Genomic DNA, 12,515 nt, shown 5'->3' on the forward strand with positions numbered 1-12,515 from the left:
TATTCGCAGGACTCTGGTCTAGTGGTCAGCAAACATTGTCATCTTAGGGCCAAGCCTACTATTTAGAAGAGGCAATGTAGATGCTGGCAGGTAGAAGGTGGTCCACATCTATGGCCATGGATTATCAATGTGGCTACTGGACTAGGGTCCTACGAATTGCTAGTCAGATACCATATATCCCTGGTTAAAGGGATGTTATATAATATTAGCAATTTTCTAGCTGTCTGTCCTCTTGCGATCAGGACTGGATATGACTGCACCCCCTAATTTTTCTCCTCCGATCCTACAGGCTGGTAGTTCACATCGTTCTATGGCAAGATGTTCTCTGCAGAACACTGCCAAGTGTATTCCGTGACCTCACATAAGAGACATTTTTGAGGTTGGATCTTCCTCCCCTCCCTTGATTCCCAGCTTTAAGAGGCTTTAAAAATGAGATTATCTGAAGTTAACCAAATTCTTCCTTAGGGCCAGAGAGGACTAATAAGCTCAGAATGAAGGGTTTAATCAGCTCCGGCAGAAACGCATACATTGTGTCGCTGGCTTTCTGTGTCATTTTCCGCAGTGGAATATATCCCCATAATATGATTCATGATACAGAGGGATTTGGCTGATCCCCGTACTGTTTCCACACAGAAATTCAGCATCACTGATTCCTCTACTGTCTCCTGTATCTTTTGCAGAGAAGTCCGTGGAAAATCTAGTCCTCATGGTGCCGCGATTCGCAGACTACCAGACCAGACTGCAGCGAGTAACCGTCTGCCCAGTCGTTCTGCTGGCATGAATAGGACGGTGAAGGATGTTATGGGGGATGTAGAGCCGCGGGGCACAGAGAGGACACATCCAGTAAAGGTGACATTGTATAAGGAGTGTTGTACATGGGGAGCAGATCACTAAACCATCCGTACGTTACATGCCTAAAGGCTAGCTTTGGCGATATCAACCAATACAGACTGGGTGCTCCCAGGAGTATAGTCCAAAGGCCCCGCCAAATCCGCCAACCATTTAATGTGACTCTCTCTAGCAGACAACGTAGTGGCGTGTAAGTTGCCAGTACCCGAGGCACGGCGATCATTTTGCGCCCCCTAACCCGTGAACTGTAAGCCCTCCCAGAGTCCCCTCCACCAGTGCAATACTGAACTTCATATTCTCTTCAAACATTATGCAGAGTGCAGCATTCAAGATGAGTTTGTCATCAGTTGCGGCACTCTGCATAGTCAGCGACCAAGAAGACAAAACCCACTTCATTATACAGAGCTTTGTAATTTTGGTTGCTGCCTATACAGAGCGCAGTATGGAACTTCATATTCACCGAGCACATTGTGCAGAGCACAGCATTCAAGAAGAGTTTGTCATCGGTTGCCACACTCTGTATAGGCAGTGACTGAGAAGACAAAACTCACTTAATTATACAGAGACACTTTATTATACAGATCTTTGTAATTTTGGTTGCTGCCTATATAGAGTGAGTATTGAACTTCATATTTGATAAGCACTTTATGCAGGGCGCAGCATTCGAGATGAGTTCGTCATCGGTTGCTGCACTCTGCTGCATAAGCAGCGATTGAGAAGACAAAACTCACTTTATTACTAGCTGTGTTATTTTGGTTGTTGCCTATGCAGAGTGCAGACGTCAATGACTAACTTACCCGCTGCTCTCTACATAAGCCATTCAAGCAGCAGGAAGAAGAGGTGCTTACAGGCACCGATCATTCGACAGTTGCGGCTGTGTGGGAGTAAGGGACGTGACTGGCTGATGGTTACTTCTTCATCCTTAAGCACCCTAGGTGGGTGTCCCTGGGTGCGTGCACATGTGCTTGGTGGAATTGCTGTCACTCTCAGACTGAATGCTGCCATATCTTAGAGCAAGTTGGGACCTTTGTTGTCATGAAGAATGAGCCAGACGTTATTAATAAAATAAACTGTTGCTTACTTGGTCCTGAAGCTATGTACAATAAGTAACAGGTAAAACACTTGCATTTTTCATCTGCATTATGATAGCGGTAAACATTTCAGTTGCAGATGGCGGCACGTAACTTGTTAAGATCTTTACTGCAGAGCAAAAGGACCTCTATCTTCCCAGTACAGGGTCACACAGGTCAATGTATTTCCCTGTGACCACTGCACCCAGCACTACAGGCTGTGGACTATATAAGGGAGCTCTTCCAGCAGCAATACATTATGGATGTGTCCCAGCCTGGCTGATCCATAGTCCTTCACAAAGACCTCCAGGTCTGGCTAACACTAATATTCGTGCTTGAAAGCCTATTTCTGTAGATGCCCCAACTTTCCTGCTAGATGAAAACTGCTATTGATGTTGCTTGATAATGAAGGACCTCACTACCTTCTTTTGCGCTTGCTTTGCTCTGCACACACCTAACATGGCTGACAATGCTGAGAATAGGCTCACTGACAAAACAGGAACTAACTCCTAGTGCCCACTTACTCCTCTCTAAACCATGGGCCGGCCTTACAATTAACCCTGTCAAACCATGTACACAGGAAAACCGCAGCCTACATGAGGATGACGACATAATACATAATACAGGTCACGCAATAAAATACATTAGGTCTCTTCGGAGAGGGCGTTTGATATCTTCTCCACTTTTACATATGGATCAGGTGATATTTTGCACCCCCATAGACTTTGGGGCCTGAGATAATCACATCTGTGGGGTCCTCAGTCCTATGCTTCAAGGCAGAAGGAGTTGTCCACAACAGTAGATTTGGAGAAGATCAGGGAGGGGAGAGGACAGATTTATAGGCTCCTTTACCCTTTCCTTTAGCAGAAGTTGGTCCGTAGCAAACATTAAAATGGAGATACCCGCTGTTGCATATCATCAAACCATCTCCCATGTCATGAGGGCAATGTACAGTATCTGTTGTTACCCTCTCCGGGCCTTGTAGGATAGATGGGTGGCTTGGCCATCCATTCAGTTGTTTTTTATTTTAGGACCACCATGGGCCCATTTGTAAAATAAAATATATTGGACATTCTTTAGGGTCCCATACACATTAGAATAAAGTTGGCCAAAGCCACTTATTTTGGCAGGACCAGCTAACCTTCTACTTGTATGTGTAGGGGGCTTTTTGGCTCAACTCAACAGATCATATCAGAGGAGAAAGGGATGGGGCATGTTGGATTACAATACCTGATCCTTTTGTTTCCCTGGGAGGTAAACTACAATGAGGGGTATCTGAAAAACTCACTCACCTCTTCCCATTGAAAATATTTGCACCCTCAGCAGATCAAAGTGTGGGATCAGGAGAGATAGCAGATGGCCTCAGAAACATTTATCCAAACCCTATCTGAGGGTTCCCATTTGGAACATCTTTTCGTGCTGTTGCTACTGAGAGTATATGAATAAACTGACAACTGGGAGGCTACAATTCACATTTTGAATAGGGCGTGTCTTGTGCTGTCCAATCACTGCTGACTGTGAAAGATTGTTTGGAGACACATCCAGTTGACAAGGAGAATGGCAACGCCCAGTTGTCAATTTATTTATACTTTTCCAGGAGGAGTAACAGAATCCTTTTTAAAAATGAAAGGAAAAGTTGGATTTATTATAAATTTGATTAAGTTTTTACTATTCAGGTGCCATATTCACCCATGAGAATGATGCAGTCATTGCTGAAGAGAGGACGAGCTAAGGATTATATGGTCCGTGTACCATCTCCACCTCCACAGGAAACCAGGTACTTGACTTAACTTAAAAAATCTGCATTGAGCTCTGGCCATGCTACAGTAAAGTTTATTTCTGAAACAGCATCACTCTTGTCCATAAACTATGTCTGGTATTGCAGTTTAGCCACATTAACTTACTGAGCTGCATTACTAGACACAGCCCATAGGGCGGCGCTGTTTCTGAAGGTGCCCTTGTAAATGTGACATCAGAATACACACCCTGTTGTCTTAGGCCTCCATCCTCTAATGTACACTCTGGTAGATATGGAAAACAGCAGATCCCTGACCAAGCATCTGGAAGACTACTGGCCATACAATCTGACTCCAGCCGTCTGATGGAACTTGAACGTCCAAAAATGGGTTTCAATGGATTGTATCTGACTAAGAAGAACCAAAATGGATACTCAGGTCAGTGCATGCTCAAGTCTTTTCCTCATTCTGGATCCATCATCAGAACTAGATCCATTAATAGTCCATCACAGTTTAGATACCTGAATAGTGATGAAATAAAACTCATCTATAAAGAGATTTGTTATAGGTGGCCTAGCTAGGAAGATGAGGATATATTGGACTACTAATGGAATCGACATTGGTGAAACCAGGGAGCGAGGTGTCAGTCATTGTTCGTCCTACTTTCTTAACCCACAGCAGAGTCTTCTAGCACAGGACATTTCTCCGTTAGCAAGGCCTGAAGGGCAGGATACCCCTTGTCAAGGTAACAATTCTAGAATTCTCAATTGTAGTCAGATGGGTCGGGTCTGGACAGGCAGAGTTGTTTCACAGCAGAAGATGTGCAGAAGGTCAGGGCAGGCGGAGGACAGGTAGATGTTATTAGGAAACAAGCTGGGTCAATGCCAAACAGTACAAAATAAACAATAATGAACCAAATGGATCGTATTGTGCAAAGTGGTCCTAAATAAGCTAATATTGGGAATAACTCCTACCTACTCCAGGGGATCCTTGGTGTGGGAGAAATTTTACATTTCATTATTTTTGACCTGCACTATGTTCTGTTCTGTTGCTTGCAAATAGTCATGAACTTCCAACACTTCAAGGGTTAATCATATCATTCATCACCACAAGTGAAAATAATGAATGTTACCCCTTGTCATCTGAGTTGACTACTGAGTTTGCTACCCTCAAATTCACAGTTAGGCAAACTGGGGTCAGGCAAGTGTTGCTCTTTTACAGCAGTAGACATGAAGAAGGTCAGGACAGACAGAGGACAGAAAGATGTGGTGAAGGAACAAGCGAAACCACACAGAATAAACAATTAATAATCAAATGGACCTTATTGTTCAGACTCAGAGTAAAGTGGCCCCACATTTACTAATATTGGGCGGAACCCCTACCTCTGCCCCAGGGGACCTTGGTGTGGGGGGCAGTTAATGCATTCCATTATTCTTGGCTAGCATTAGGTTTTGTGCTGCTGCCTCCAAATACTCATATACCTCCAGCACTTCAAGGGTTAACTAGATGATCTCAGTCATCGGCACAAAATGAACGCAAGCATGCTGCCTGGTACCTTTTGTCATTAGTCTGGACTACTTAGTTTGCCACCCCAGGAGAAGTCTCTGTAAGGTTAGTTTCACACTTGTGTAGGGCAGAGCTACGGAGGGCTGTGTTCTTCCTCTGTTAAGCCCCGCCCACTACTTCTTCCATTCAGCTCCCCCTACGTCTGCACACGTCCTGCGTACCTATCTTTAACATTGGGTACGCAGGCCATGCGGATGTATGCGGATGCCTCAGCATGCGTCGTTTTGACGCTGCGCCGAACTGCGTCGAACGCAACATGAGGCATGGGACAGAAATGTAATGTAAGCAAAGACAAAACATGGATAACAGAAAACCTTTATCATACAAAAGCATTAACCAACAATAGGGAGGAGGATATGGACAGCGAGGAATAAACTAAATGGAAGCAGGAACCAGAAGATAACCACACACGTACTACAGAAAACCGCAGAACACTTCTACAACAACTCTACTCCAGCCACTTAGCTTTAGCTCACAACACAGGAAGACAAATTTTTCAGCGGCAGGTACAAGAAGGTTTGTCCAGTTTATATAGGAAGAGGTAATGACCAGATCAGAAGCAGCTGAAATGGAGCCGCATGTTTCTGACCAACATAGAAAGGTCATTAACCTTTCCAGCTCCAGAAGAAACTAAATCCATTTAATATGGGACACAAATCACACCATCTCTAGAGAAGACCTGCGATTCATTACCTGTAACCGTCTAACTCAAGGTCCTTCAGGAGAATGTGACACCCTTGCGATAGTAACACCCCTTCTACGAGGGGCCACTGGACCCTCAGAACCTGGTTTATCCAGATGGGCCGCATGGACAGACCGAATTAGTTTACTGGCATTAACCTCAGATACCCACATCCTCTCCTCAAGACCATAACCCTTCCAGCGCACCAAGTATTGTAAAGACCGGTGTACTGTATGACAATCCACAATTCTTTCCACCTGAAACTCAAAATTACCATCAACAATAATCGGTGGCAGAGGGGGCAAGGGTGATGACTCCACAAGTGCTACATATTTTTTGAGCAATGACCTGTGGAAAATTTTGTGGATTTTAAGAGTTTGACTGAGCTCAAGATGAAAGGCCACAGGGTTAATTACGGCGACCACCTTATAAGGATCAATAAACCTAGCACCTAATTTCCAGGAAGGAATTTTCAGTTTAATATGTCATCCGAACCCCCCCCCCTCCCCCCCCCCCCCAGGGAAACTTCGAGACAAAGCATCAACTTTGACGTTCTTAATCCCAGGACAGTAAATGACAATAAAAATAAACCTGGTAGAAAACAAAAACCATCTAGCTACTCTAGGATTAGGCTAGGTTCACATTGAGTTAATGTGTGCACGCTAACGGACAGCGTTGCACGGCGAAAATGTCGCAATTAACGCCGTGCAACGGGTCCGTTAGCGCACCCATTGACAGCAATGTGAAGTTTCCCTGTAGCGCATTGCTAGCGCGTGCCTTTTTCGGCTCACGCTAGCGATGTGCTGTTCTTCAGTGGCGCGCCTCGGACGCTGCTTGCAGCGTCCGTGGCACGCCTAAGGTCCGTTCCCCGCTCTCGCAGATCGGGGACGTTAACGCGACCCCTAACGCGGCCCCTAAATAAACATTGCATTAGCGCAATCCGCTAGCGCTAAACGGATTGCCCTAACGCAATGTGAACCTAGCCTTAAGATGCTTAGCGGATTTGTGGTACAACAGATTTTTATGATAAGTAATGACAGTCGCAGGGTGGACTGCTCCCTCCAAAAAGTGATGCCACTCCTCAAAAGCCATCTTGATGGCCAAAAGTTCTCTATTGCCTACATCATAGTTCCATTCGTCTGACAATAATTTTTAGAGAAAAAGGCACATGGATGCCACTTACTGAAACGCTGCACAAGAATAGTACTGATTCTCGCTCCCTCAAGGGGGCGAGAATCAGTCTCACGAAATGCACGTAGGGGAGAGTGGTCGCCTCCAGGACTGTATTCTGAACATAATGGGTAATTAACCTTTTATTACAATACTATCTTGTTCAGCGTTTCAGTGTATATTATGTGCGATACTTACCTTTGATTTACCACTCTTAAGGTACCTTCACACGAAGCGACGCTGCAGCGATAGCGACAACGATGCCGATCGCTGCAGCGTCGCTGTTTGATCGCTGGGGAGCTGTCACACAGACCGCTCTCCAGCGACCAACGATGCCGAGGCCCCCGGGGAACCAGGGTAAACATCGGGTTGCTAAGCGCAGGGCCGCGCTTAGTAACCCGATGTTTACCCTGGTTACCAGCGTAAAAGTAAAAAAAACAAACAGTACATGCTCACCTGCGCGTCCCCCAGCGTCCGCTTCCTGACACTGACTGAGCTCCGGCCCTAACAGCACAGCGGTGACGTCACCGCTGTGCTTTCACTTTCACTTTAGGGCCGGCGCTCAGTAAGTGTCAGGAAGCAGACGCTGGGGGACGCGCAGGTGAGCATGTACTGTTTGTTTTTTTTACTTTTACGCTGGTAACCAGGGTAAACATCGGGTTACTAAGCGCGGCCCTGCGCTTGGTAACCCGATATTTACCCTGGTTACCAGTGTAAAACATCGCTGGTATCGTTGCTTTTGCTTACAAACACAACGATACACAGCGATCGGACGACCAAATAAAGTTCTGGACTTTATTCAGCGACCAGCGATATCACAGCAGGATCCTGATCGCTGCTGCGTGTCAAACGAAACGATATCGCTAGCGAGGACGCTGCAACGTCACGGATCGCTAGCGATGTCGTTTCGTGTGAAGGTACCTTTATACATATAATGGGAAAAATGCCCCTTGCTGTTACACATGCATGAAATCAGATTACTTTCTACTTCATGTCTACATATATGCCTATTTGGTAGTAATTTTTTAAAGCTGCTTCATCATCAGTCCTGACCAGCGATCACTTTGCGTTCTCACCAATAAGGATCACACTATTTTCCATATGAATGATAAATTGTCTTATTGATTATTGTAATTCCTTTGTCTTGTTGACGTTTTATAATAAAATATATTTTTTTATACAAAAAAATCAAGTTCTCCTAATTTGAAAATGCTACTTTTGAGTTAGTATATAGTTGAAAACTGTGTTTTGCTGGTGTTCTTTATATGCATAAACCAATAATGTATATTCCTCATCCTGACCTCAATACAGTAATTATTTCACCCCTTTATTTAATAAGGTTCCAGATCCTTGGTCCCTTTATTTAATTACTCCATCTTGGACCCCAATGTCCACCTTAATAAGGTCCCTATCCTGGGCCCCTTCCAGTAATAATGTCCTCATCCTGGGCCCCTTTATTTAATGTACCCTCCCTGGGCCCCTATGTCCGTCCCTATGGCCACTACCTTGCCCAACTACAGAGGGGGGATTCTTCTTACCCCCAGCTCCTCCACACAGTATTATGCCCCGGGCCCCGCACAGTATTCCCCCCCCCCCCCCCCAGCTCCTCCACACAGTGTTATGCCCCGGGCCCCGCACAGTATTTCCCCCCCCAGCTCCTCCACACAGTATTATGCCCCGGGCCCCGCACAGTATTCCCCCCCCCCCAGCTCCTCCACACAGTGTTATGCCCCGGGCCCCGCACAGTATTTCCCCCCCCAGCTCCTCCACACAGTATTATGCCCCGGGCCCCGCACAGTATTTCCCCCCCCCCCCCCAGCCACAAGGGGAGACCTGCTTATATAAATACAAATTGCTATGCTATGAAGTGGAGAGACAGCTTTACCTGCAGACAGCGATGGTGCCACTTCCCCAACGTGCATTTCAGCGGCGTACCTTCCTCAGGGGGAGTCAGTTAAATAAATTGGGAATGAGCAAGAGGGGATAAGGGTCTCGGGTAGTAATCTGATTTAACTCACAAAAATCTAAACAGGGACGCAGACCTGCATCTTTATTTTTAACAAAGAAGGACCCTGCCGCTACGGGCAAAGAGGAGGGTCTAATATGTCCCTTAGCAAGATTCTCAGAGATGTAGTCCTTCATGACCTGCCTTTCAGCGACAGACAGATTTTATAATCTGGTTTTGGGTAATTTCGCTCAAGGGAGCAAGTTTACAGGGCCATCATACACACGGTGGGGAGGCAGTTCCTGGCATCCCTTTTCTGATAAAACAGCCACAACATCAGACAGAAAAGAGGGTATGGTTTTAGTGGAAACAGTAGAAATGATGGTATATAGGCAATGACTTAATTTGACTATTTCACTGGACTGCCAGTCAATAACCAGATTATGAACAGTTAAGGTACCGTCACACTAAACGATATCGCTAGCGATCCGTGACGTTGCAGCGTCCTGGCTAGCGATATCGTTGTGTTTGACACGCAGCAGCGATCTGGATCCTGCTGTGATATCGCTGGTCGTTGATTAAAGTTCAGAACTTTATTTGGTCGTCAGATCGCCGTGTATCGTTGTGTTTGACAGCAAAAGCAACGATACCAGCGATGTTTTACAATGGTAACCAGGGTAAATATCGGGTTACTAAGCGCAGGGCCGCGCTTAGTAACCCGATGTTTACCCTGGTTACCAGTGTAAAATGTAAAAAAACAAACAGTACATACTCACCTTCGCGTCCCCCGCCGTCCGCTTCCTGCACTGACTGAGCGCCGGCCGTAAAGTGAAAGCACAGCACAGCGGTGACATCACCGCTCTGCTGTTAGGGCCGGCACTCAGTCAGTGCAGGAAGCGGATGCCGGGGGACGCGAAGGTGAGTATGTAGTGTTTGTTTTTTTACATTTTACACTGGTAACCAGGGTAAACATCGGGTTACTAAGCGCGGCCCTGCGCTTAGCAACCCGATGTTTACCCTGGTTACCCAGGGACCTCGGCATCGTTGGTCGCTGGAGAGCGGTCTGTGTGACAGCTCTCCAGCGACCAAACAGCGACCCTGCAGCGATCGGCATCGTTGTCTGTATCGCTGCAGCGTCGCTTAGTGTGACAGTACCTTTAGCCAGGGAATACTGATTCTTAAGAGCAGGATTGTTCCACTGAGTGTCAGTGGCCCATCTATAGAACTCTGAGCAGAATTCCTCTGCTGGTCAGTCTCCTTTCTGGAGCTTACATAACTTAGACTCAGCAATAGAAACACAGTCCGGAACATCCTCGAGCCTCGAGCCCCAAAAATCTCATCAACTGACCGGAGAGAAAGAGAGTCTGATGGAAGTAAAAAGGCCCATGATTGAGGATCTTCCTGAAGGAGAGAAATAACAATCCCAACCTGTTGCTCCTCACTCCCAGATGAACAAGGACGAAGCCTAAAATAAAGCTGGTAGGCTTCATGGAACACAACAAATTTATCCTGTTCCCCAGAAAACCTATCTGGGAGGGGCCGCCTTAGGTTCTTGTTCAGCCTGACTGCTCGCCAGACTAACAGTCTGTTTCTCTGAGACCCTAGATTGCAGATCTGACAGTTCAAGCGACAGACCCTGCAATAATTTGGCAAGGACTGCAATGGGATCCATACCAAGATAGAAAATGTGGGGTCAGTGAAACTGTCATGGTGTGACAGTCTTCAGTAAGGGCCTCAGACATACTAATATTGGCGGGAACCTCTACCTCTAGCCCATGGATGCATTGTGTGGGGGCAATTGATGCATTCTATTATTCTTGGCCTGCTCTATGTCCTATTTCCTGCAGAGTCTCTTTCAGCCCCATGTGTTGATGAGGCCACATTGACTGTCCTTCTATCCTGACAAAAATCACATTTCTTTGTCCCATAGCTATGGAGGGGCAGTCGGGACATGTATTACGGGTAATGAGTGCCAGGCAGCTCCAACTTATCTTGGCAACCTTAACCTTTTCATATAGTTACCAACATTTGTGTTGGTAACTTAGAGACGTTTTAGTCCCACCTCCAGCTCCACCCAAATTGTGACTGATACCAACCATTTGTGAGTGGGGTTTGTGGAATTCCCTCCCCTTTTGGTCAGAGATGCCACAAATTTGCTGGCAAATTTGGGACGGCTGGCTTTTTTTTACCCAGGGCAAATGTATATGCCTAGATAATTTAAAGGAGTTCATTACAGAAAAAAACACCAGTTTTGTAGAAACTACTTCCCCTTTAAGAGTCTCATGTTCAGGGCCTTCTTTTTTATCAGACATTTAAGGGCAGGACATGAAAACCTATAAAATTCTCAGATAGGAGGTTTGACTTTGGATGCCTGGTGAACCAGGACAAAGTGCTGCGCTGGACAAAGTAATTAATTACCTTCAGGGACTTCTTGTAAGTAGAGGCCTAGTTAAGAGACATTAGGTAATGAGTTTGTCAATACTCGTCCAGTCTAAGTATCAAATTCATTACCTGCGATTGTTGTCAGTGGTGGAGCGTCCGTATGAGGAGAGCACAAGATCACAGTAAATATGAAATACTATACAACACTGCCTAATCCAATCTCTCCCTAGGGAATGTGGCATCAGATTGTTCATATCACGTTTTAAATATATTTTTAATCTTTTCTTTTTCCATTAATTATCACTGTGTTTATGTGAAACCTACATCCCCAGAAATCTTGCAATTGTCACTAAGTCTTATAATAGGCTCATACTTCCTCTTCTACACAGGTGATTTTTCAGTAGTCTCATTATTAGCACAGACAGAATTGCAATGAGAGGTAACACCTCCATATAGAGTATATAACAGAATCCACCATTCCCAATAGAAGATGTCACAGCTCACCACCTTCCCCTCCTGTACAATGACTGATAACACCCCTATGTACAGTACAATAGTTATAATTAATCCACCATTCACACTACATTTCTCGGCTTACTTTATCCTCCTGAACAATGACTGCTAATATCTCTATATACAGCTGATATATAGGTTCCACCTTTCACAATAGGGGATGTCACATCGCACCTCCTGTACAATGAATGTTACCTCTATATATAGATTACACAGGATCCACCATTCACAACAGGTGATGTCACAAATCACCTCCTTCCCCTCCTGTACAATGACTGATACCTCTATATACAGTAGTTTACACATCATCCACCATTCACAATAGGTTATGTCACAGCTCACCTCATCCTGTACAATGACTGATAACACCTCTTTTTACAGTAGATAACACAGGATCCACCATTCACAATAGGTGATATCACAGCTTGCCTCCTCCCCCTCCTGTACAATAACAGATAACACCTCTATATACAGTAGATAACACAGGATCCACCATTCACAATAAGTGATGTCACAGCTCACCTCCTCCTCCTGTACAATGACAGATAACGCCTCTATATACAGTAGATAACACAGGATCCACCATTCACAGTACGTGATGT

General features: G+C 45.4%; 1 protein-coding gene across 3 annotated transcripts in view; it reads left to right on the forward strand.

Moving 5' to 3' along the window:
• LOC143805309 (uncharacterized) overlaps positions 1-12,515 on the forward strand; it is a 72,036-nt gene that overhangs the window by 16,936 nt on the left and 42,585 nt on the right. For 2 of the 3 annotated variants that reach the window (XM_077284491.1, XM_077284490.1), the window contains exons 8-11: positions 681-849; positions 3,596-3,696; positions 3,918-4,093; positions 4,224-4,400. In XM_077284491.1, the coding sequence (XP_077140606.1) occupies positions 681-849; positions 3,596-3,696; positions 3,918-4,093; positions 4,224-4,400 (623 nt within the window). The remainder of the gene's footprint in view (positions 1-680; positions 850-3,595; positions 3,697-3,917; positions 4,094-4,223; positions 4,401-12,515) is intronic. The other variant, XM_077284492.1, reaches the window with a different exon arrangement.

Source organism: Ranitomeya variabilis, chromosome 2, assembly GCF_051348905.1.
Source record: "Ranitomeya variabilis isolate aRanVar5 chromosome 2, aRanVar5.hap1, whole genome shotgun sequence".
In the NCBI taxonomy this organism is placed as follows: Eukaryota; Metazoa; Chordata; class Amphibia; order Anura; family Dendrobatidae; genus Ranitomeya; species Ranitomeya variabilis.